Raw genomic sequence first — 27,324 nt, forward strand, 5'->3', positions numbered from 1 at the left:
TGTCATGAAAGCAGACATTTATTGCTCTTATTTTCTTATGACATTATATCCACAATAATCTTCAACTAATCAAAAATGTGAATGATATTTCATATTAATATAAAATTTTCTGGCGTTACAATTTCTATTCTGTTCACGTCCAAATTAATGATTTTATAGTAGGAATCATTTTTATAAGAAACTATTTCCCCCTATGAATGCTCGTTTTGAGAAACTTACTTTAAACTAAATCCTCCCCAATTATACTGTTCAATAATCCCACGCGTCTGCTGAAGCATAACTTAAAGAGTGCTCACGTGGAAGGGGTAAAACATCGTTCCTCTTCCGGTGCACAATCTCTTAAGACAGGAGAAATTCGCTTTTCACATGCCCTCCGACCGCACCGCTCCCATCGCCCATCGTCGCCCCTCCCGAGGTTGGCAAGCATGACGACGCAACCGCACAACATCGGCACACATGTGATTGCCTGTGTGATAACAATAATAATGGTAATTATATTCGCCAGCAAGTCCTGCACGCCCGAACGATTCCGCGCCGTCAAATCGCTTGCCCTATTGATGGGGCACTGGTGGTGCACAATACGGAACCGATGGGCTTATTCCTTCCACACACAGTGAAATGGAAAATCTGCCAAAAGCCATGGCCGTATCTACGCTGGCAGCTTTTCACTGTGCTCAACCCACCTACACACACACACACACACACCCACACACACATCGACGGTGAAATGCTTTTCCTGGGAGCTTAACGACTATCCAGCTCTCCGTGGTGCGTGTACACACGAATGGGCCACCGGAGATACGGGGCAACGAAAGGCTGGCTTAGGAATTTATTCCACCAGCAAGGGAGGAAGCAACAGCCAAGAAGTCAAGCTGCTGGAGGCAGGAAAAGTCAGCCCCGGAAAAGCTTACCCTAAGCGAACGCGAAGACGAAGCATCGTTGGCGGTCGGCTGGAAACAATCGGGAATTGAACCGGTGCAAAATACGCACGGGTTGGAGCTGTGTGCGAGATTGGAAGGCGAAGGAACAACCGGCCGGGCACCTGCTCCGGAAGCCCGCTAGGGCCCGGGTATGTTGAGCCATGGCACAATTTACGATTCAATTGTGCCCTGTTGAGTAGAACCGACCCCGTGCCATATCTTTGGCGCTGCTGTGTCTGCGTCCAACTTCTTCGACCCCTTTCGAAAGGCAAGGAAAAGAACTCTCGTTGATCCTTTGGCTTGAAATAACTTCTTATACAAACACTCACACACACACACAGACAGTACTGCTGGTCTCGTCAGGAGGGTGGGATTGGCCGTAGGATATTTTATGAATTCAAAATGGTTCATTAATTACGCTTCGGTCCGGGTACGACTTCAAGTGCAAAAATGGCAACAAGGCAGTCGTCAGCATACTCGCACACTGGTTTGCATTCGTTCCGCTTTTCATTCTCCCGCCTTAAGCCGGCACCGACATCTTGCTTCTCGCCTTACCGGGCGGGGTAAGCGGGGCAGCAGTTCCAGGCGATAAGAGCTATCAGATTGACAATAAAATGTAATCCTTATGGAAGTCTGCACTGATCCCAGCTTCCCATCCCCGGAACGTCGAGCGAGGCGAATGCCGCAAAGCGCAGACTGTCTTGGGTGGCCTTCGGAAACGGAAGTCCTCCGGTGGATAAACACACTCCCCATGCAGGCACGCACTCTGTCGGAATTTTCCCTTTCTTGCCGTATTCTTTTCCTCCGCCGTGGGGGGGAAATGGAAAGCGTTTAAGTATGGGACAATCAGCTGCGTTTTCAGCCGCCCACCCTGGGGCCGGGGTTAATGGCCGCTGGGATGGGAACCGTGGAGTGACGCCGTTGGCTATTGAGCGATCAAATCGGATTTTCTTTTGCGTAGCGATGTTTCCTCCGTCGTGCCGTAAACCATCTTAAATCCCTTTCGACGTAAGCGGGCTGGAATGGAGCTAATTGCGTTTGAGGAGCGTTTGCTTAAAATGATGGCAGGCTTTCTTTTTCCCCTTTTGCCCGAAACGCTTTTATCACTTCCATTCCGCTTGCGTGCGCTTTCGCAAATTAGCAGAAATAATATTCATCGTACGGCTCAAGGGAGCGCTTTCATCGCAGCTGGGGAAAGTGCATATATTTTCTTTCTCATGTAACAATGTTGCAATCTACGAAACAGCTTTTACTCGCACGGTAGAACAAATCAGAACACCATGTACGCGCTCGGAGCTAAGTAACTACCCATGTCGAATATCTCGTTTGTTGACGGAAAGGAGAGATAATATTGCAAAGCGGAATGCGTTACAAGTGCCGTCCAGGGCAAACATTAACCTTTGGCGCTCCCTCACATCCGTCCATCCGTCCTGCCCGTACACTTGGGGCCAGGTTGCCTTTCGTTATCATGTTTCTCCTCGGGAGCATCGGACGAGATTCGCAAATATGCTCCCGGGTTGACTTTGTGCAAACAGAACAACAAACAACGGCTGCATCCTTCGCCGGTGCTTAATGGCAATGCTGGCCGGCTAGCAGTTATGGCTTGCTTGGTGTGTAATTTCTAGAAACTTTCCAGGAGCCAGGGATGGCACACTACTACCTGTTAAACACTGTAAAAGTCATATCTTTTTGGAAGCAATCTTTCAGTTTGCTTTCAAAATGTAATGCATATTGCACCACAAACCATTGGTTTGAAACGGATGCTATTAAATGTTCTTCAAACATAATAATAATTTTATCCTGAAAGCTTCCTCGCTTCTCCAATGATGTAACATCTTTTTGTTATTTTTTTGTTTTATTTTAGTATTCTTCATTTCTCATGCATAATGATGTTTTGATTGAACTAAATTTACTCACTTTATCTAATTAATTTTTATTTAATTTAAATTTAAGTCAACCTTGAATGAAGAATAATGTGTAAACAGAGAAATATTTTATGGAGTAAGAGAACACTTTTTTTTTAATTAACTTGATGCGACAATCAAAAGTGCGCTCATTGACTGTAAATATTGGCAAATTCTTGTGCATAGTCTATGGATAGAAAAACTTATAATATAATAAGATTTTCTACAAAGCATTCGCCATCATTTGTTGAGGGTTTTTGGTACAATAGAGTATGCGCAAAGTGTTCAAGGATAATTTGGCTTATTGATACTAGTACATATTTTATACCAGGTGGTTCTTAATTACGTTCAAATATAGCCTGACAAGCCGTTCGGAAAAGGTTTTCCATCACTGTGCAGTTTAAAGATTGTTTTCAAGTCACTAAGACCTACCTTCGTCAACACCGTCTGCATTATACCCGCTGGCAAAACCGGCAAGACGACACTGGAAACATAAGATCGTCTTGTCGCAGCAGTCTCCAAGCTACACTTAGTCCTACACGGTTACCGACTATCGGAGTTGGCACACCTAGCGCAAAGTATGCCCCCTGCAGTTCTGCAGACAGAATGCAAACACAAACAGCACCGCATAAAATATTCATTATAATTTGCTTCGCCTGAAATGCGATGATAATATGCGTACTTTGAGTGTGGGTGAGCTCGAGCTCCCGTGTCGAGCGACTGCAAATGCTGCTCCGGAAGCGAAATGCGCAATCGGAACGATCTGCCGGCACATGTGCCTGGTTTGTGGAAGAAACCTACCATCACCGCCTGGCAGGAAGATGTAGCTTCGACTAACGTCAACAAACCTAGAATGCATTAAACGATTTTGCATGGCTGGACAAGTAACGTCTAAGGTGGTGTAAATACTAATGACTACAAGCTGTCGTTAGGAACGGAATGGATAGTGGTCGATGAATTTATTACTATTCTAGATATCTAGTACAAGGATGCGTTAGTATCAATAAGCAATGCCTCGTTCGTGCATGGAAAATATCGTCACAAACTCGAAGCCTTTCAGTGATATTAAACGATGTTTAATTATTGCTGCAAACGTTACCATACCACAGAATGCATTTATAGCTGTGTCAAGCAGTATCCTTTGAAATCTTTTCCATGAAATATACGAATGATTCTGGGAACTGTGCTGGCCAGAAGTAAACAAGCGTCCTCAATAATATTATGATTAAGTTGGTCAATATTCAGTAGCCAAAACCTTACAGTGAAGTTGACTTAAATTGCAATTATGCGGCCTGTATGTTGCATCTATTCGGTCTGACGTCATATTTGCTGGAACCTTTGACAACCCTTGATGGTGTAATACTTCCCGAAGGAACTTATCGTCCTGCATTCAATCGGAGAATGTTTCATCCCCAAAGACGTAACCGATCCCATTCCATTGAGCTTCTTCGAGGCAGAACTTTCATCTCCGTTGGATGAATCAGACCCTTCAACTAGAGTTGGTGAAATATCTCCTCTTTCCCCGAACCGCACATGGAACTTTCGATTCGTCGACGGTAAGATTCAAATTCAATTGTGAGAAAACTTTTGGGGCTTGATTATGGATCCGGAAGGAAGGGACTCACCATTCGTCGGTCGTTCCTTTGGGCTAACCTGCCAGTAGATGATTTAAATTCCCAACTGTGCCCCAAGGGTAGGTCGCTCCGAGTAAGCGTGGTCCGTGATCCTGATAGCCGGACGTCTGCCGGCGATAGGGAAAATGAGCGACGGAAGTGCATTTACCAGTTTCGTTTGACGCTTGATCTATATGCTAATTTTCGGTTTCCCATCACATGCTATAGGAGGCTCCCCCTTTACTCGTATGTGTATGTGTGCTGCTCGGCTGTAAAATACCTTCGGCAAAAACAGAGTATATACGAATGTGCCGATGTGACCTTACCAGCATGTGAATCCCGTGGGCTACCGGTTTGCAAATTAGGAATCCATTGAGAAGCAGAATCACCGTACATCCTGACAATCCTTCCCGGTTTGTGGTGGTTGATAGAAAAAAAAATCAAAGTTTTCCAAGCCATAACCGGGAAACTGCCATTGGTAGACCTCAGAAACCGGATAAGGAACTTTTGGGCGTAAAATGTTGTTACGCTCACGCAAACGGCTACGATTGAACCCATTTTAATGAGAAAGCCATGCGTATATGATATTCTACTGATAAAGGAATATTGAAAAACTTTCTTTTCACATGTTTAGCTCAACTCTTATTTCTATAGTTTGACTGATAAGAATGCCAAAACTAAATGCCAAACTGAATTTATTGTACACATTTCTCCATTCAACTAGAAAATATTAAATACATTCATCATTGAACATAAGATTTGCTACTTAAACTGGTTTTTAATTTTTCTACACGTATAAATTGTTATGTACGTATAAGACGTATAAATCGTATAATATCGTTATGTAAAAAAAAGTTATGTAATTTATGTTTATCCTATCATTTCTATTACACACATAAGCCACTCAACACAAAACGTTCGGTTCCACTGTTAACAGTGTTTTCTTTGCAATCGGCTTATCTATTATTTTCTCTCACACAAAATGAAACTTCCAACGTCTAAGAAAAATAAAGAATAACATTGAGAAAAACAAAGACTCGGCAATGTCGGATCCTAATCCTCGTCAGTGCTCTAGACGTAACACCTAATTACTCAACCGCAAATAACAAGCAGGATCATCATTCAAGGAAGGGAATCATTTAGAGCGGAAGTTAATCCTTCAATCCACTACAAGCGATCTCGGTCATCGATTGGCCACAATGGAAACCCTCGGGTCGTCTGCTGCGATGGTACGGCGGGAAAACGAAACACTACGGCTGGGACCAAGGGATGCGACCGAATGGTAGAATAATTGCCCTGCGTTAGTCCTTCGAGCCAACCATGCTTTTTTGATTCCCTAATGGAGCAAACGTTTTGCGGCTTGGGTACAGAGTTGTTCTAACAACGTTCGCTCTCCCATTCTCTTCGCGCCGTTGTTTACCATCCACACGCGCTCGCAGCAGTGTGCCAGACAAAGCACTAGTGCAACAATGATGAAAAAAGCTCCAAAATGGTGAAATATTTGCATACAAAAAAACAGAATTGCTGCCTTTTCCGCCGTTCCATGAAACGCTTCAGTATGCTCAATGTCGGATCTCTTAAGAGCCTCCCCGTCTCACCATCTTCTTAACGACGATAATCCCCAGCAAAGTGCATCTCGACGTATTTCGTTTTTCATCAGCGCTGACCAAGTGTGCGAAACAAAAGCTGCAACACGGAAGCGGAAAAAGCTTCCGAGAAACAATGGCAAATGGTTGGATGGTACACAGAAAACTCAAAATAGAACAAAACAGACTACCCGGGGGGTGAGTTGAAATAGCTCGCTTGATGCAACGAGCAGTGAGGAAAAAAACTTTTTTCCCAATCCGTTCGACTGAGGCTGCATTCCATTTGGAAGGGAAAAATTCTGAGAATCGATTGGAGGTGGGTAACAAGCAAATCTATTAAAAGAAGACGTTAAGAATAATTGCAGAAAGGCTGTGGACATTTGCCTCATATTTGAAATTAAAAAAAAAATACTTTATCTTAAAAGAATTTTTATAATTGATTTTCATTGCGTTTTATAACACGTCATGTTTTAAGCAAATGTTAAAGTATCCATTAAATAAATCAAATTGATCGTAGATTGATAAAATAAGCAAATGGGGCTAATTTCAAGTATCTATTTTCGATCAAATTCAATTTTAAACTTACATCAAGATGACAAAAATTTGATTAAAATAGGCATGAATTTTATGAAGTTAAAAAAAATGCTTTTTAAATTTAACAAAATAAGAGAAAATTTATTCGTAGCGAGAATGAAAATTAATATTTAAGGATGCTACTTAAATTTACTTTCAAAGCATAACATTGCTGAAAATTTGATATATGATGCTCATTTTCTGGCATAAACCATTCAAAATTAAATCTTTACTGAACAACACCATCTTTGTAAAATTATTCTATGGTGGCTGATTAAATCAGAGTAATAAAAATATCATCCTTTCCATCGATTTAACTTATGCTTTCGATTGCTCCAGCAATTCATCGTATGAATATTATCCATAGCAATCCCGTCATTTTCAACCACCGTCTTAAAGTTCCCTGCTTCCGTTCACTTACAACCAGATGAAGATAAAAACTAATACAAATGGGCCCCGAGGCTTGTGGTCGTCCAGCGCGCCACTCGTCGTGAATGTAGAACGAGGCTTACCTACGAACGGGGGCGACAGGAGCACATTCCGATGCACGATCCGCCCCGCTCCGAGAAGAAGAAAAATAACATGGATCTTCTCGTGCGTGACCGTGTGTATGTGTGTATGGGTGCGGCCGGGTACCGGGTGGGTTGTGTTGCCGAAAACGAGATTCTTGTAGGATGAAAACGAGATTTACGTGGTAATTCTTCTTCCCGAATCACGAACGGAATGTTGTCGATCCTTTTTTTTTCCTTCTTCGTCCTTTTTTCTTCTGCGCTTCTTTGACGTATCTAGAATTGCTTTTCATCGTTCAGACCCGAGTACCCGGAATTCTTGCAGGAACCTTGCCAGCGACCCGGTGGACACGGGGACACGGGGAATCGTTTACAAAGAAAATTGGAGGAAGTCTCAACCACTAAGCACACGGACAGCCTCGGGTGGCACATACCGAAGCGACCATCCCCGTAACCTCTTCCCTCTTTACCGCAGATCCACGGCTGAATGGAATGGAGAGGGAACTGAGAAAAAGTAGTTCATCGGCACGGATGAATTCGATTTCGGCTATCGACAAAAAAGCGGGATCAATAAATTGGAAAATAAAATTAATATCGACAACTCAACAGCGCTCGTTCTACCCCCGAGCTGTTCTAGGCTGCGCTGGAATCATGCGAGGGCATGCCAGTGCGCTGTGCTATCGTCTGACATGTGTAGTTTTTTTCCACCCCGTGAACTCCCCCATCCGGAAGCTTGAAGCAGAATGGTAGTATCAGAAGCGTCGGAGAAATCGGTCGATTTTTTCTTTGAAATCGGGATGGCAAAAATCCACATACATGACCAACTCTACATTCCTCTTTCGCCATACGCTGCTCTCGAGTCTAGAACAAGTTTTTCTTCGGCTTGGCCTGCGTTCTTGCCCATCCGGATGGCATGACAGATCGGAGAATTCTATTCCGAGCCGTTGGCCAAATTAGATCACCATGACGCGCATCGCCATAGGTGGTAGAGAGGTGTGTGTGTTTGATGTAAGTTTATAAAATTGATTAAATGGCTCACGGCTTAGAATTCTGTTCATATCGTTTTTATGTTTTCAAAGCCCTTTCGGTGGGTATTCTACTCAAAAAGACACGAAAGATCGAGAAACTAATTTGACACTAGCGCTATTTCGGACGGTTGTTCGGTGGTAGTACATCCTTCCGTTTGGCAAGTTACGGCGTCTGCCAAGCGTATACGAACATATAATCGAGTGATTGAGCGAAGGTAATTAAGTTATTGGTCGGACCAGCACCGTCGCCGCGCGTCCTGTTGAGCGTAGCTTTCATGTTCATCGTTCGATCGATACGTAGTTGGTTTATAACCGGGGAGTATGCTGTCAAAAATCGACCGGAGGTCGAGCTGGTAGATGTTTTTTTTTTGTAGAAAAGGAAACGCCAACCAGGATACCGAGACCGTACCACCTTCTATTTGGGAGCGTTGCGGAGTCGTGGTTTGTTTGTTCGTAGCCAATGGACCGCCACGCTAAGTCGTAAAGTTGAGTGGAAATTCAATATTAGAGAGGGATAAATTTATTTAACACCGTAACGATTGACGCCATCCATGATCGGGCGCTTCCGAGGGTTTTCCAAAACTTTCTATGGTGCGAAATCGAACCACTATCGCTGGAACACCTTCGTTAATATTCTACGAATTCTAGTGTGCTATAAAAAATGTCATCTAAAGGACGATGTTGTGCATATTTGGGTACAGTTCTTCATGCACACGTACACGCACATAAAGTGAAAAAGCAAAAACGTCATCGGAACACGAGCTCGTCGGTATCATCTCGTGCTCGACGGGAACGCACCGTGCGCTTTCAACCCAAACTAAGCTAAATTTGATTTTTCAAACCGACAAGCACCGATACTGGCCGGAACATCGAACACGGAAAGGGAAACATCGAATGTCCTGCGTAAGTCAACATGCACGCGGAAAAAAAAATCTAATAAGAGCAGGTGCATCACCAAAATCAAAACAGCGGAACAGGGCATATCGGAGATAAGGGAGGCCGAACATCCCCTACGAGTTCCATTAACGTGCTCTGGGCTGCCTCTTTTGCGTGTTTGGCGGATGCAAACGCCAGCGAATTCAATTGCACTTCGCAAATGCATTCACACACAGTACACTGTCCCGTGTGATATCCTTGCATCCCTCACACATGTATGGAATGATATAGGGTAGGTGTCCTTTTTCCGGTTGTTTTTTTTATAAACCTATTCCCTGTTTTTGTTTGAGCGCTCCGCTCGAACGATATGATTATTTTTTCCACTTTCCTTTCTTAATGTCACGTCCTTCCTGTCGGCAAATGTGAATAAAGTTGCCACGGCTCGTCGCGGACGGGGACAGACTGCCAAGCCATCAAGCCGAATCGATTTTCCTGACGGTGCACGGGAGGCTCCCTAGGCTGCGGACCGGTGGCATCGTGCGTGACTTCCACAACAAGCTGGCTACGGTGGCATAATGATGCGCTTTATTTTTCATCATCCAGCCCTGACCTATCCCGATGCTCTCTCGGTAGGATGTGAATTTCTTTCTCGGACGCCGACAACGCGAACGACGCAGGATGGAAAAACAACCACGTCCCTGCACGGGGATTGGTGTGGGAACATTATGGAAAACCCTATCGAAGGCAATACGCCCGGATGGCATCCGTCATTTGCTTGCACGCATGTTTTTTTTGCAGCGTCCGAGGCACCGAAGAAAACAAATAGAAATAAAAGAAGAACCCCAGAGCCACACAAAAATGTGCCCACATCCCTGCAGGATCATACACACACACACACACACGCACAGGGGCAATTGCGTACAGCAAAAATATTCGCCATGCATAAACAGAATTATTCATTCTGTTTGCATCTTCCGCTCGGCCGTGAACAACAACCGCGTATCGTAACATTTCGGTTTTTCGTTTCCCACTGCCTCAGGTTAGTCGGTTCCTTCACCTCCAACCACCCCCCCCCACCCCCTTCCCCTTCTCGTGCTGTCTTTGTTTATCCGATCGGCTGTTCACTTTTCCTACCTGGCTATGTTGATTTTCCCGATCGCCCTCATGTCGCCGAGAGCGGCCCAAAGCCGTTGGGGACACGGGTGGGTCGAATAAAAAGCTGCAAACAAAAACGCTCCCACAGACACAGAAAATCAACAAAAAGCGAACATAAATAAATACCCACCGTCGCGCACAAACAACCGTCACATCAAACGGATGTAGAAATCAATATCCGCTGGTCGCACGAACGGCGGATAAAAACGGGAAAAGAAGGTATGGGAGTGTGGAAAAACTTTAGCGAAAAACGTCGATGTCGATCAGAACCGATGGAAATCATTTGGACCGTTTGGAGAAAAAGCGCTCCAATTGGCAAGCGTAACAACGAACACGGAATGGAAATGTTAGCGAAGTCATAAAGCAAAGACGCATCCCGGAGCTTGCTTTCGCTTCGAGAGGGGGCTTATTTGTTGCAAAAAGAATACAATATTTTGACTCGACTTGAACGCAATCGATTGATATCAGTCTTGTTAAAACGACACATAGGAAATCAAACAAGAAAATGTGAGAGAGAGTGCGACATACCAAATGGACGAAAAGTCGTACTTGTAATAAAAGCACTGTTATCACCAGAAGGTTTTAGTTGAAATGGTTGTTTACTTTGCAGCTCACTGTCCTTTTTTTCTTTTTTTTTCAGGCACAAGATACACTCTCTTTTTCCGTCTCCATCCGGGACCGGGTCAGTCCGACCGGTATCGAGTCCGAAAATGACAACATCGTCAACGTACCGATCACCATTATTGTGCTGGACGAGAACGACAATCCTCCCGAGTTTCAGAACGTAAGTACAAATTGGGTGTTTGTTGCCGAAAATAGAAAAAATCGTTTTCAGACTGCGCGCTCCGGATGCCGTATGCTCTATGAACGGCGTGAACGAATCGCGCTGTAATTAAGTTTTTGATAGGTTTGACAAGGGTATAAGAGCGGTACAGGTCATGCAGTTCCGACGCAATAAGGGTCGTCCAGAAAGACTCGAAACGGTGGAACGGATTCCTATTACTATAAAGAATGCGTTTGATGATTTCGGGTACAAAATTGAAGTACAGCAATATAGAAACGTGTAACCTTCTAAGTTATTAGGTTCGAGATGCAATGCTACAAACACTTTACTTTTTTAGCATTTGAAAGTGATGTTTAACAGATCAAATTTTATGCCCATGTTTTCTATCATGTTTCAGCCCGAATATTCTATTTTGTTGATTGGTAGTTTTTGTTTATACCTTTTTTTTTTTATTCTGTCGATTTAGTTTTTGAACTATATTAGCAGTAAAAATAATATCCACACTTCTGAAATATGAATTGGTATTTTAACTCAAACTCGCTTCATTTCGGCTGTACTTCTCTATAGTTATACTTGAGCAGTGTTTGAGCTTTTAATGGGAGTCCGCATCCATGATTCCTTATTTATAACACTAATTATCTCTATTGTCTCTTACTAATAGCAATAAGTGCTTGTTTCAGTGTATTTTTGGATAAGGCTATTTATTTAAAAACTCCATTTTTAATTTAATGTTATTATTATACAAAGTAATTTCGTCAAACTTATATTGTTTCACTAGACTAACTTGTACATAGAAAAGAAAAACCCTCCGAGCAGTTTTGAACGACCGATGTTCAACAAAAGTATGTTACCTCATTATCGTTCGTTCGTTGGCAGCTAAGTTTACGTTTGTTTAAACACTTTATCATTATGCAGCTTCATTAAACTAATGCAAAAAAAAAAACAAGACGTCAATCGGCGAAGTACATCAACACGAATCCCCATTCGCTGAACTATGAGCGAAAGGGGAATGTTTATTATGCTGTAAATTGTGAAAACTTTTCCTCCAGGGTTGCCACCTTTCGCCGTGGGGTGTTGCACCTTGTCATCAAAGATTCCTTCCGAGCCCGTTGGAGGTCAGGGTGATTGCATACCATCTACTTCCGGAACGGATCGTCTCGTTTTATGTTTTACGCTTCTTTCGCTCCCCTCTTTAGTTGCTGGTTTGATATTGTTTCCATTCGCGAACTACTAGTGAATTCTACGTGCTCCTAGTGATGCGACGATGTTTTGTTAAATTCCTGGAAATTTGTGTCCCTCTCATTGCTATTTTTCCTATTTTGTCATCGTAACTTTCATGGTTGTTGCAAGCTCGGAGAACAGCAAAAACAGCTTTCCGTGCGCACGTTCGTTAGAGAAAACCAACCATGAAAGCAACGTGCGAGCAAGTGGACGGTAAAAGGGTGATGGACGGGCAAAGGCCATGTGGAAAGCCACCCTGGTACGGTGACGAAAACGAATACCGCGACAACAACGAGCACTCCGCCAACTGTGACGGTGAACTCATTGAAGTGAAATTAGTTTCGTGTTGCAATAATAAATAGGAAAAGTTTCTCATTTTAAACAATTTCAATAAACTCGCCCGATTCGGTGGAGCCCTTTTTTATGTTTCCTTTAACAGGGTTTATGCTCTTTTTCTCATGTACCCTGCTGGTGTTCGTCCTATGGCTGCCCACCACTCTTTTGCGGTTATGTCCTCTTCGCTTCGGAAGTGTGGTATCGAACCGTCACGTGGCAGTTTCACTGGATGGTACATTAGGACCGTGAAAGAAAACGGGGTGGTAAATTGTGCATCCAGTGTGCGCTCCAACCTCGGCTACTGCGGTTGGGAATGATTAATCTGTTTTTCCCCCCGAACCTGTTTGCGCTGGTTGTGCATAACGATTTTCCTGCGGAACGTATCGAACGAGGGACACTGCTGTCCGTTCGGGTGTTTCGAACTAATTTAAACTTTGGAAATGCAAACATTTTATACTCCAGCGGGATCGGACGTTCGATTTGAACCCTCGGTTCGATGGACGGCCCTGGGCAGCGGTGGGACCGGTGGTGTGTAATAGTCGGTGCAGTTGATATTACCATCGAAAGAAAGAGGGAAACGGGTCACCAATTAAGAACGCAAAGGGAAATTTGCGGATTGAAATGTAATTTGCCAGGGACAATACTTACAGCTTTGTAGCAACTGGGATCATTGTTTCATTTGTTTTATATTGATTTGCTTTTCACTTACTTCTTCCCCCTACTGTAGATTCCGTACGAAACGGAAGTGCTCGAAAACGCCCGACCCGGTACGACGGTGTTCGACGGCATCCTCGTCACGGACCGGGACACCGTCGGGGAGGATCTGGACGTCGTGTGCATTCCGCAGCCACAAAATCCGGATGCATGCGAAAAGTTCTCGATCGAGGTGACGAAAAGCGAGCAGGACCGGCTGACCGCGGCGGTGGTGCTGAAGGAACCGCTAGACTACAACGATCGCATGATCTACCAAGTGCTGCTCGATGCGAGCGACGGCCTGTTTAACGCCAGCGCGGGTCTGGAGATTCACGTGCGGGACGTACAGAATGCGGCACCGGTCTTCCAGGGATCGCTGGCGGCCGTCATCAACGAGGACAGCCCGATCGGCACGCTGGTAATGGTGATCCACGCACGGGACGGTGACCGTGGCCAACCCCGGAAGATCGTGTACGAGCTGGTGACGAGTAAGTACAAAAACATTGAAAGGAATTTTAACGATTGCACATTTTTCCTTTTATTAGTTCAGATGGTTATGATGAGGTTTTAAAAACAAAAGTAAATGAAAAATATGTTTATTTATTTATTTGTGTCAATTTGTTCAAGAGACTTTTTAGTTCGATTGAACTTACAATTAGCATGTAAGTCTATGTTTACAATCTTCATTAAAAACAACAATAAAAAAATCATAAACTTAACAAGTCTTCTTTAAGATAGTGCTAGACATCCATCCTAAAAGTATGGCATTTGTTAAACTTGTTGTAGTAACGTTAAAATCATGGGAGTCGCAAAATACATTAAATATTTTGCACATTTAAATAATTGTTGCATTACTCGCACATACGCTTGTATTTGGAATTCTAATAGCTCTCTGAATATTAGGGTCCTTTCAGGCACAGAAATATTTTGTTTTTCTAATAGTACTCGAACTTCAATTTCATTATTTCATACTTTTTCCACGAACGTTGCTTGGGTAACATTTCGTCTATGGGATAGATGTTGTGACCCTAAATGTGAACAACGATCACAATAGCATATTCGATTAGCATAAGTTACTAGTACAGTCGGAATAAACTAACAGAATACCATAAGCGTTGGTTTATATATCACTGCAAAGATGTAGTTTTTTTTTATTTTAAGCAGATACATTATTTAAATCTTCCTCATAAGTTAGATACGTGTTTGAAGAACGATGATAATTTTTACTCTTATACTCTTTCAAACAGAATGAAACTATCCTTTTCCACTTTAATGTCACCTTCATAATGTGTTTCTATTCTCTTTCGAACTCGTCGTGTAGATCCAATGGATTACTTTCTGCTTGATAAACACACCGGAGAGCTCCGGACGGCAAAGCCATTGGACAAGGAAGCCCTACCGGACGACACGGGCCTGATCATACTGACCGTGAAGGCGCGCGAGGTAGTGGACGGAGTTCCAGGCAATGACAACCTCACCGTCGCCACGACCCAAGCGTCGATCACGATCCGCGACGTGAACGACTCGCCACCGATGTTCAACAAAACCGAATACTTCGTGTCGCTGTCGGAGAACACGGCCCCGGGAACGCCGCTGCCGCTGGAGATCACCGTGCGCGATCCGGACGTGGGCGAGAACGCGGAGTTTGCGCTTCGCCTCAACGACGTCTCCAACGTGTTCGACGTCGAGCCGAAGCTGGTGTCCGGTTCGTCCCAGATCAGCATCCGGGTGGCGAACGGGTCGCTCGATTACGAGAATCCCAACCAGCGCAAGTTCATCGTGCTGCTGGTGGCGGAAGAAACGAAGACAAACCCCCGGCTATCGTCCACCGCCACGCTCACCGTATCGATTACGGACGCGAACGATAACCGGCCACTGTTCGAGCAGGACTCGTACTCAACCAGCGTGTCCGAAACGGCGCACGCGGGACAGCTAATTACGACGATCACGGCGAAGGATCTGGATTCGGGACTTTTCGGTGATCAGGGCATCCGCTACTCGCTGTCCGGCACCGGATCGGAGTTGTTCCACGTGGACGCACTCACCGGCGCCATTTCGGTGGCTGATTGTCCTGCCAACCCCGCTGACCAAGCTCATCTGAGTGCGGTTCGAAGACGTCGCCGGCAGGTACCCGCCCGGGCGAACCTACGCCACGAGTATGCCGATGTGAACCACCTGAACGCATCCACTTCCGGAGGAAGCAGCGTAGAGTACATGACGTACCGCATTGTTAATAACGGAGAGTCGAACGAATTCCACGACGTGAGTGTGGTCGCGCCACCCACCATCTCCAAGCTGTACGAGGGTCAGGAATCGGAGGAACGCTCCACGACGACGACGACGATGCCAGACCAGTCGACGTCGGACGAGTCCGACCACGGTCTTCCGACGACGGTCCGCATTGAGCCACTGCAGACAAACGATATCCACCAGCATCCGCTGCGGACCGTATCGGAGGCCGCCGGGCCTGGCCGAGCGCCCTGCTTGGACTACGAATCGCAATCGGTGTACTACCTTTCCTATCGCGCCACCGACGACGAGGGTCGCGGCCAAACGTCCGTGGTATCGGTTCGCATCAGCCTGCTCGATGCCAACGACTCTCCACCGGTCTGCGAGAGTCCACTCTATCGGGCGTCAGTTGATGAAGGTGCCACCTTATTCGAACCACCACTCATTATAAAGGCTCGCGATCCGGATGTTGTGTCCGAAATCAACTACCGGTAAGTGGTAGCGTTCTCTCTAGCGCAACGAACGGGTTTCACTGCAATTCGTTTCCTTCCTCTTCCTTTTCGACAGCATCATCGGAAACGAGGCCGTCACACGCCACTTCGAAATCGATAAGCGCACCGGTCAGCTGACGATATCGAAATCGGTCGCCCTGGACGTCAACCATCTGAAGTCGGAAAATGTGTTCTTCGGCGTGGAGGTAAGCCACGGTTTTGGGGCCGGTGTGACTCCCACCTGAAAATCCAATCTATTCCGGTATGGCCACACCGCCGTCCACAATATCGTCGCAGGAAGGCGTTACTTTATCTAATTAGAAATTCCTCTTGATAACCATTTTCCTTCCGAGCTCGTTGTGGAACAAATCGAACTACCAGTGTGTCACCGAGCGCCTTCTCCAGGCGCTAGAAAATGTCAATGATTTTCCGAGAAACCCCTTATGCCACTATTTTCATCTCAACTCCTTTCTTAACGCTTCCCGACAGGCCACCGATGGACTCTACACGACGCTGTGCAGCGTGAACATTACCATCCGGGACGTGAACAACCATGCGCCCCTGTTTGCTCGGGAACACTATCTCACCTCGATTGAGGAAAACCTACCAATCGGTAAGTGGGGCGGTGTGGGAAACACCGACGAGCGCCTCCCGTAACGACGGTGACGATGATGATAACACTGACGGTGACGATAAAACAAAGCCACCCCGACTCGTCGGGTCGTTTGGCATCCTTAAAGCTCGAGCTCGTTGGTTCCGATTTCGATTGAACCGTTCGTTGGCTTTGTCCGGAGCCACCGGCAAGGAAGGGGCGCACAAGCGCTTGTTTTACAGTCAAGCTAACGAATGCGACTCTAGCTAACCGTTCGTACGCCAAGGATTCTCTCTTCTGACGTACCAGTAGTAAAGAGCGGCTCTGTTGGATAGACAATGGCTGAGTCTTGGTTTGAGGAACTGTATCGAGTGTCAACCCGACAAAGGCGAACGCTCGTGGGCACGGGGCGTCCCATCCCCGAAGTGGTTAGAATTAGTGGTGGCAGTGGCCCAACCCCCGCTGCCACTTAGTTGGCTAACAGTTTTAAGGAGCGCTGGTTGGGAATTCGGCCTCGGGATCCATTGACGGTACAATATATTGCTCGCCCGCCTATCAAACAACTCATCAAAAGATATTAGTCTCACCGAACTTTGGAGGACGGCTTTGGAGGACGGTTCTGGCTGGCGTTTACCTTTCCGCCCACAGCTATCGATCGGGGTTTTACGGCTCTCCCAACAACTGGGCCAATGCTGGAATCAATTTCATCCTCGTTGCTCCTCGCATCCCCTGCCGGCTCGCGTGACCGCAGCCTCTTGATGCTAACGAGCGAGTCAAGACTATTTAGTCTCAATGTTATGAATATTGCTTCGGACGAACGGATCGGTATCGGATTCCCCAAACGCTTGCACGTCCCAATCAGATAGTCACCGTCGCCGGGGTTATGTGTTTTGTAAAGCCGTTCTCATGAATGATGATAGTTTGACGTAAGGATAACAAGGATTTCATTGGTAGAAAAGTCTTTATGGTAGTTTTAAATATCAAACATTCAGTCTAGCAAGACGTAGCTTCTTTTTACATTCTACTTTTCGTTCTTTTCTTTTACTTCATCGAAGCTCGATGAAATATCGAGCTTAGTCTTATGAAGACTATATGTGTTAATGTTGGAAAAGGTTGATGTCAATATGTGCTATCATCTCAACGCTCTTCTGGTTTTACAGTTTCTGTAGATAGTTTAATAACATTTTACCTTGTGTAGAAGTTGAAATCTTTGCAATTCAATAGGTTTATCAGTTTGTAATTGTTTGAGAGTTAATGTTTGAGAGTACACAATTTAACACGTTGACTGCCAAGCGTTTTTAGCATACTTTTTTAGTACAATCTTTTTAAATAAATTTTGTTTATAACCTTTGTGCAACTGACGGTTTTTGAAGGCCAAGCAAAGACTTTGCTTCCCAAAGAACTTGTATTTTATATTACTATAGTTTTTGTTTTGATTTTCATTTATTTATAGGCCAACAACTTTTTAGAACTAATTGCTGCTCTCACCCACTTTTGGGTGATATGGCAGTCAACGAGTTAAATATCTTATTCGATAAAAATAATGACAAATAATAATTAATCATACTCTACAGTCAACCCCGCAATTCAATGCTTTATTTTATTTTCATTTTTTTCAAAATTCATTTAATTTCAAATTTGACTAAGCTATTGCCATTAGTGTTATTCACCAAAAAATAAAAGAAAAGCAACGAAATTGCATCAGAAAAATACTTTTCCACACCACAAAATCTCGTGTTGGATAATTATATAGACTTGCTAAAAACTAAAAAAGTCTCAACCTCACTTTCCGGATACAACCAATGCTTATACTCTTTCCATTTCTCTTCTCTTCGCTGCTGTGCAACAATCAATTTTCCAGGCACTGAAGTGGAACGGCTGCAGGCGATCGATTTGGACACGGGAATCAATGCAGACATCAGGTAAATTTAAAACTTAGTTTACATTACGTGCGCCGTGTGCCCACAGCATCCGGTGGAAGGAAAACGAAAACCCTAACCCTCGGCCAACCTGGTCTCCGTAACTGATTTTCGATCGGCCCTAAATTCAACCCTCTTCCCCGCCGTCCGCCTGCAGGTACTGCCACCAAGATAAGGAAGGCCATATACATTGGTTGTAGGGCCGTAAAAATAAATTTTTAGAATAACTTGATTATTTCCCCTGTTTTACCAGTGTTTTTCTCGCCCGGTTCAGATTTCGCCTGAACCCTTGCTGGTAAATTGGAGGTTCGGGGCGGCAAGGCAGAAGAAAAAGCATCGGGTCGCATATAACCATTATGGAGAGTGCTGAAAACAGATACATACACACACGTACACCTATTCACAATTTCCTAAAGGAAAGCGCTCGATCATGCACGGAAGCGATCCAATCTCCCGAGCCTCCGGAGCACGGAACGGTCGTCCCGTAAATGCGAATATATGACCTAAACCTTTCCTTGTTTTACCTTTATTTATTCATCCACCATTCCCCCATCCCCACTCACACACACACACACACACACATCGACAGTGCCTTGAGCCTTGCCGATGATATTGGTCGATGGTTCAATATCCACTTTTCAATTTCTCATACCCTCCTATCCCCATCACCACCAACGCGTCCCGGTACGTGCCCGAAGCTCGGGTGGTTTCGCTTGCAAAACGACCATTAATGTCCATTTTATTCCCTTTACTTCCGCCCGTCTGCCGATGTAATCCTGGGTGATGTTGTGGCTGCCGGGGGGCCAAGGAAAAAACGAAAAGGTCAGGAGCATGCCGGAAAACTTGGCCACGGGCCGCTGCAGGGAACACGACAATCCGGGGCGATGGTGATGGCGACGATGATGACGATGATGATGGTTGTTTTGATGAAGACGATGACGATGATGATGATGTTTATTGCAAATGGAAAAGTTCATGGAATTATTGACAATAATGGGTTGAGGAAGAAGAGATCAGAAAAATAAAGCGGTAATTCAGGGGACATGTAACCGTTTTATGATGTAGCAGCGAGGATCCCATTTTCTAAAGTATATTTATCAGTGTATGTAAATGATTTTGCTTTTTCATAAAGAAAAGCTCACAAATTAGTGCACACAATCAACAGGGATGTGAATCGGCTATTTTATGCTCATCGAGTTTTTATAATCTTCCTTTTAAAAAAAAACCGTGACCGGTGTACGTATGCAGCATCGCTGAACAACCCCGGGAAAGCCAACGTTAAACATACCCGGTGTACAAATTGTCACATAAATTTTCTGATTAGCTTTGACCGGAGCGACTCCAAGTCTGGGTGATTTCGCCAAAATGTTTCGACATGTTTCATCCACCGAGCACCACCACCCACTTTTCAACGTTATCCAAATGGGGTGGAAACTGGCACCGCTGCCAATGTATGTGCAGCCACCCCGGCCAATTTCTGACCAGCGGACTGGTGCGTGGTCGCAGCACGGCCAACCCAGTCGCTGTACAACCAATAACCGGTGAAAAGCGACCATGAAAAATCCATCCCTAACCACCCAAAACCGTCCTGATAAAACGAACGGAAAATCGAAACATCAGCGGTAAGAGGGTGCGTTTGTGTGTGTGGGTGTGCGCGCTGCCAAAACAAGAGAACAAATGTACGAACGACAACCGTCGAAGGAGTGGCGACAGAAGTGGGGCCAAAAAAAATAAATAGTGCCCCAGTGCCGGAGCGCAACATAATTGAGTGGGGCAATCATCCGTTGGAAGCGAGGTTGAACGGGGGAAGGATTTGGTCGCAGCTGGCAGGATAACTCGCTCGTCTACGGAGTCGAACCCGCCCGAGGGAGGGGCTTACCGGTGGTCGGCTTTGGGAGCCAAGCGAACGGAAGGTGTGCTCGCATAAATTACGTTAAAATTTAATCAAATTCTTGTTTAGATTTACGAGAAACGGAACGGATTGAACGCCGGCGGGATCCGCCGGCCGACAGGACCAAAATCGGTAGCCCCGTTGGCGTCGGTGCGTTGCATCGGAGGGAGGGAAGGGCGAGCGAACCGGGTCCGAACGCTAAGGAACCCAAATTGCTGGGTTAAATAGGATTAAGGGGTCACGGTGAGCGAGCGAATGGGCAAACGGTTGCGTTAACCAAGCATTGGGCATGCCGTGAGTGAGAATACAGAGCGGGCGCTAACTCACCCATTTGGAACTAAGGAAACCGTTCGCCAGCTTTTCAAGCTTCTTAGACTTTTCCAGAATGTAAGCCAAACGATAGGAATTTCTACTCCTCGATTAGTGAAAACAGACATTAACAAGCTCGTCCTGTTGAAGATATCGAATAAGTATGGCTGAGGCTCGGCACTTGACGAACGACGTGAGCAAGTGATAAAGTTTTGATTGTCTCATTATTTCCTGTCCTATGAAATATTGAGCGCGATTGCAAAACGCGTCAATGGTAATCTCGGATCCTCGTTTCTACAAATAAAAAATAAATGACGCTGAGCATAAAAAGCGGAGTGGTTGAATTCGGACTTGCGGCCACATGGCCGGAAAATCGTTGCTACCGGTGAATAACAATGCCCGGCCAGTGGCGCTTTTTTCGTCAGAAAGGCCGCACTGGATCATTAATTACACGGGATTAGCCACATTCTTGCCCGTTTGCGTGGCGGACGGATGGAAGTGCGCCGTTGAATTTAAATCCGAACTTTTTGGAGGGGCTAGCAGCTCATTAAATATGCAAAAGAGTTTGGCGGCTTCGGGAGACGATTTGAAATTAGCACCACGCTTCCACCAACGGTCTCGATTGGTCGGCTTCAGTCTGGCAATTTGGCGTAATTGCATTTTGTTTAATGCTCCAAGAGGTGGCTTTTTTGTAATTCCAAGATTTCGATAAGATTTACCAGCTTGAGGGCCCATCCGGGGATTCCAGGTAGAATTGGAAGTGAAAAACAAAGATAATAATTTCAATGAAAATCTTATTAAATCTCGACCGGTGCTTAGCTAATTCTAATACGAAGGCGCCAATCAATGTACCAAGGCGTGCTAGGAGAAATATATACTCAATTAATAAATCGGATTAATTGCCATAAACTCATCATCAGGATTGATCCGCATTACCCACAATGGTTTATTTTCGCCATTTGTAATCTTATTAGGTTAATGATGAATGGAAAACAATTTCAAACTATACCTCTTGATTTCATTTTCATTTGAAAGCATACTAAGAATTGACAAATTGAACCGAACTTTTGTATATCATTGCTATCTTCCGGATCAGAAAGAATAATTTTTGTAACTAAAGAAAACAAAAATGCATTGAATTAGAACTAGCAAGCCGTTCAAATTTTATAGGCGGTATTGCTGCACCTGGTGCGGCAAGACGCTTTCTTTCCCCCGCCAAGAAGAACTTTCACAGCAATTTCTTGAACGCGACGAATTTTATTTATCGGTTAAAAAAATTAACACTGCACTTCTACTCTCCTTGACGGTTGCGATAAGAAAGTGCGATCGCTCTTACAGCCACCAACGTTTTCGGTTGCACCACAGGTCGTTTACCCGATCAGCTGGTCTGCACCGGAATCAACGACCTGTGGTAGCCCAGGCGGTGGAGTGAGAGCGACCGATCTTCGTTTCTTCCCTTCCATCCATGCATACGCCATCTAACGGGATTAGAACGGACCCAACTTGTCATCGAACCGTTACCTGATCGTTATCGCTGTGCGTTATCAATAATGCAAATTTTTGATAACCCACACAACAAACGACGATCAAGTGACAGGCGGATAGGTGTTATCTCGGAAAATAACTTAATAGTTGTTTTTAGTAGATAGCTCAAATGTCCTTCTATATTTCACCAAATTTCATCAAGCTACATCGAAAAACCTCCATCAAAACTAAAAAAAATACTATTACTACAACTTCTTCTCTCAAAGTCTTGCCTGCAACTGCCCTATTTCTTTTCTAACCTCTTCCATGTCATTTAACTAAGCCTTCTTTGATTATATTTTCCTATATTTTTTCTGGCAGCGCTAACAAGTGGAGTTTTTCGAAGTTGTTCTTAAGTTGCTAAAAGTATTTTTCAAATTATCTAGGTTATAAGATTATACAAACTCTTCAATGGTATCGAATGTCAAGTTTAAACATTAAATTTTATTTTGTAACAAATATCCTGTTACTCTGTACACATAGATTTATTCCAAATATACCAAAGCGGTTTGTGGTTGGCTATGCTAATAAATACTCATAATTCGTTGCACATTCAATTTCTCCAACTCCAGATACCGCATCCAGCAAGGCAGCTTTGACGACTTCGCGATTGACAACAAAACTGGCGACGTAACGATCGCCCGCAAGCTGGACTACGATCGGCGCAACACGTACCAGATGGAGATCGTGGCGGCGGATCTGGGCACACCGAGTCTCTCCGGCACCGCAATGCTCATCGTCAGCATCATCAACAGCAACGACAAGGCGCCGTACTTCACGCCCACCACCCAGCGGGCGGAGGTGAGCGAGGACGCCCCGATCGGTACGCTGGTGCACACCCTAGTGGCCGTCGACCCGGACGTCGCGTCGAGCGAGTCGCTGGATTACGCTGCCACCGAGCCCATCACGGCGGTGGACAAGAACGGTAAGGAGGTCGGCGAGATGGAGGACTTCAAGGACATGTTCCGGATCGATCGGTCCGGGAAGGTGTTCGTGAACCGACGGCTCCAGCGGGACAGCTTTGCGGTAAGCCTTGCAAACACTCAAGCGAGCGGTCGAGTGCTAATGTCTCTTCATTTCCCGCTCGCCAAACCAGGTCATCCGGATAAAGGTACTGGTGACGGACACAACGGCACCTTCAATACAGCAAGGCGAAGGGCTGCTCATCATCACGATTACGGATGTTAATGAAGAGCCACCGGTGAGTGTACTTGTTTGTTTTTCACAGATTTCCTTTCTCCACCGTATCTAGCGCGTAGTGAACATCATCTTCGTCCTTGAGTGAAGAATCCATTTTGAATATTAAAAGTAACTCTCCGTTCTTCTGCTTCTCCCGGTACTTTGCGCGTGATGTTTGATGCGAATCCATGCGATTTTCTATTTTCACAACAAAGAAACACCCCGCCACTGGAGATCTCCCTCGTTTGGCGAAGTTTGATGGCGTATTCCTTGGCAACCATTCTACCCAGGTGTGACGGAGCTTAATGTGAGCACTGTTGCGAATGGGGATAAAATCGCAACACTACCAGGGAAGAGCTTCCTTAGTATGTGAACGAACCCATTTGTGCCACTAGTTTCCCCATTCGTTTCGTCTGCGTGGATCACGATGCCGTGGAGTGCATTAATTCACCGATATGATGTCAGGCGCGATGATCGATATGCTAGAAAATGCACAATAACACCCACCTCATCTACCTGCCAAACCGATTTTTGCCACATATTCCTATGCTCGTCGGTAATAACCGTGAGTAACCCACGGGCATCCACCATCCGGTGTATGCAGCGTCATAAATAGTTTCCTTGCGATTCGATCCATTCGAACCGTGCCTACGTATGTGTTCCGGAAGCTAGCACACAATTTACACACTCGATTGCAACATCAAGCGAACGGTTCCCGTGAGAGCGTTCTAAAAGCTTTCGATAAAAGTAAAACGAGCGTGAAAAACTCGAAGAATGCTTGCTAGCACTCGCTAATGGGATCTATGGGGAATGAAAAAAATAACTAAAATTCTGCAGCCCGACAGCGTACAGGGAGAAGAACATGGATCACTCGCGGCTGCATGCGTAATCATATGAACGTAATTTTTCCACTCGCGATGGATGCCGTTGGACCATGAAGTCGATTAATGTTATCCATCCGTTCGCATTGCGCCATTACCGTACCGGAAGAGTGAACGATCTGTTGCGAATTGCATGCCGACTGCAGGACGACAAACGTCGGAAGCTGGGAATTTTGATCCAGGGAGGGTGAACAACAGCACAAGCGAAAAAAAAACTCACATTCGTTGTGAAAAGCAGATTAAAATGGTTGGAAAATTATTGGTAAAACGTTTGCGAAACGTTCCGTCCGTACCATTCTTCCTTCGCTCCATTCGCACTGCACTCTATTGCAGCTCGCTGCGTTTCGAAACAATACAACATGATGCTCGCTTCCTGGAGTTCATCACGGATGCATTTTTATGCCATCCGGTTTTTCCGGACGGTAGCTTTCTTTTGCTCAATGAACGAGAAGATTGTTTTGTCAGTCGCAATGAATCGTTTGGCTGTTTTTTGCGTTTCCAGCAGAGGCAGGATGCTTTTGCGGAATATTTTTCAGATACAACAGGATCAGAGTTTTGATACTAAGTGAACGTTTTTTACCTTTTTTTGTTTGTAAAACATTCACGTCCACATTGAATTAGTAGAAAAACATTGAACAGTTGATGGAGTGATCCTTCCTTAATCCAAATGAATAGAAAAGTGAGCATGTTTTATGAAGGCAACATAAGTATACGTAGAATTTCACAAATTATTTGATTTCATCTCCGATTTCAGAATGAACGAACATGATTGCTCTAAATCTTCATAATCTTATGTGATCGTGATGAAAAAAAAAACAAGAGTATCCAAATGTTGAATAAAACTATGTTCACTGGTTAATTTTGTTTTGAATATCATTTAGTTTAGGATTTATCGATTCAAACGACCTTCAACGTTCCGTTATTCCAACATACAAACCAAACGAAAAACTTAATTGAAAAGCTAGCATTTCAATCTACGCTCTCCTCTGGCTCAGCTCGTGTTTATTAATTTACCTACTTTTACTACACTAATAAGACTTTAAAGTTCCGTTTTTGCGGCGCCACTAAATTCCCCTCATCAAAATGTGCATCAAACCAAGAGGGAGATCTAAAGTTACGATGAATCAACCCGGTAAGCAGTGGAGTTTGTTTGCCCCGACTGTCGGTGTATGTGTGAGTGTCTGTGTATGGGGCGGTTTTTTTCTGTTTTTCTTTCCCTATCTTTATCTTCAAGCACGTCAAACCTGACTAGAAGTTCACGCAAAGCCACGCGAGATCACACGAAAAAGGAGGTGAACTAAAATTTTGGAAAAAAATACTGAACAGCTTCACATAATGAAGCAATTTATTCCCAACGCAGCAGGTCGGCGCTTTTCGCCGCTGCTGCCCGCTTTTTTCCCGCGGCATTGGGTTGCTTGTTTTTTTTCCTTCTCATTTTTCATTTCACTAACACCGTTTGAGGATCTGCTGCCAACATGGTTGGGAAGAAAAATGGCAACGTTTTTCGCGTTCTTTCATCGCGCCTGGTTTTCGCTCGCTGTTGGTTCGCTTTGGGTGTGAGCCGTTGCATGTGTGGGTGCGTGTGTGTGTGTGTGTGTGCTTCTTGAGACCATATCATACGCATTCCCAAGGCGTAAGTAGCTTTAACCGTGTTTCGTTACGTTGCACGAAGACTTCCTTTGGCCGGCCACGGATACCTCGACGTCAACGGATTATGAGAAAATATCTTCAGAAGGTTTCGCAAACTCCATGTATCTTTTAATACACTCAATCTACTGCTTTCACTCTTTGAGGCCAGCCCTGTTGCAGATTATACTGCCCGCCTTTCTTGTGACTGGCGTGGCCTGTTGGTGGAAAGTTTACGGTACTCGTTCGAGCGCTGGCTTAAAAAAGCGCTCCACAAACTGACGCTCCTATTACGGCTGTATCAAGACAAATCGCACCGACCGCGTCCACTCCAAATGGTCCAACCTCCCCAGGCGTAATCATCCCGGATTCAAAGCGAAACGAGCAATGCAACCCAATATAAAAAAGGGGCCCCGCGTTGACCTACAACTGCAACCGGGACCTGCAGGGCGCACCGATTATACGCGCCGCAGTGCAAGCAGTGCATCCATTAAAGTGGAACGTGATAGCGCATACGGGAGCTTTTCCATTGGATTTCCCATCTCATCTCCTCGGGGAGCTTTTTTTCACCCGGCGCTGGCTTTTCTGTTCGTTCCGAGCGGGTCGACTTTTCACGCCCGATTCCGACGGTTCGCCGCTATCCGGCGGGTTTTGTTTGCCGAACCACAATTTCTCACCTTTGGCTTCACGGTGCGCTTTTTTTGTTTTCCTTTTTTATACCGATTTTTTTTCACTCATTTTCTGCCGCCTCCCGGAACCGAAGAGGCTCAACCTCGGCATCTGCTAAGTGACTCTCGAGAGAAGCTTTACTGGCTTGCTGGCTTGGCCTAACTTCACTTCCGTTAATTACTATTCCGGTTGGAGAAACGGCAGGGTACGAGTTTATTTATATTTTTTCTTCACATTTTGTATTTTCTCAGCCAAAATTGTGCAGTGAGTTGTTGAATGTACGTATGGTCGTGGCTTATCAGCGAAAGTGAGAACATGAGCTTGATTTTGCTTCCCAAAGTTCCTCCTTCATCCCGCAAGGATCATCTCTTAGGGAGGATAAAACGAAACCTGCTAAAACGGTCTATTCCCACCGGAGTTTCGGTACGCGCTGGGAGTTGTGAGGTGAATTTTACCGTCAGTTAAAAGCCTCTCTGGTCTCAGGATGACGCACGCTACTTACACATGATGCCCTTTTCGATTCAATCCGCAAGATACAACCGGTAGCAACAGCATTGCGCAACGGGATTGTGTTGATATTAACAAAAGCACTTCCGGAACAACACGGTATGGAACCTGATCCAAGTGCATCCGGTGGGAACGGTGGAGTGTAAAGCATTCTCCTACACACCCACCAGCTCGAGCAAAGATGCCTTATTCATGTCGTATTACGAATCCATCCCGCTGAAAGGTGGTTCTTTGATCGGCAGCCTAGTATTTGTGTGTATGTGTGTGCAAAACAACATCAAGATCCTTCATCGCGATAGAGCACATGCC

At 45.0% G+C, this 27,324-nt stretch overlaps 1 protein-coding gene across 1 annotated transcript in view; it reads left to right on the forward strand.

Moving 5' to 3' along the window:
• LOC131286950 (cadherin-87A) overlaps positions 1-27,324 on the forward strand; it is a 63,603-nt gene that overhangs the window by 22,302 nt on the left and 13,977 nt on the right. Inside the window, exons 3-10 of the mRNA XM_058315960.1 lie at positions 10,805-10,948; positions 13,233-13,686; positions 14,520-15,918; positions 15,995-16,124; positions 16,408-16,531; positions 18,372-18,432; positions 22,726-23,179; positions 23,250-23,354. Coding sequence (XP_058171943.1) covers positions 10,805-10,948; positions 13,233-13,686; positions 14,520-15,918; positions 15,995-16,124; positions 16,408-16,531; positions 18,372-18,432; positions 22,726-23,179; positions 23,250-23,354 — 2,871 coding nt within the window. The remainder of the gene's footprint in view (positions 1-10,804; positions 10,949-13,232; positions 13,687-14,519; positions 15,919-15,994; positions 16,125-16,407; positions 16,532-18,371; positions 18,433-22,725; positions 23,180-23,249; positions 23,355-27,324) is intronic.

This window comes from Anopheles ziemanni, chromosome 3, assembly GCF_943734765.1.
Source record: "Anopheles ziemanni chromosome 3, idAnoZiCoDA_A2_x.2, whole genome shotgun sequence".
Taxonomy (NCBI): domain Eukaryota; kingdom Metazoa; phylum Arthropoda; class Insecta; order Diptera; family Culicidae; genus Anopheles; species Anopheles ziemanni.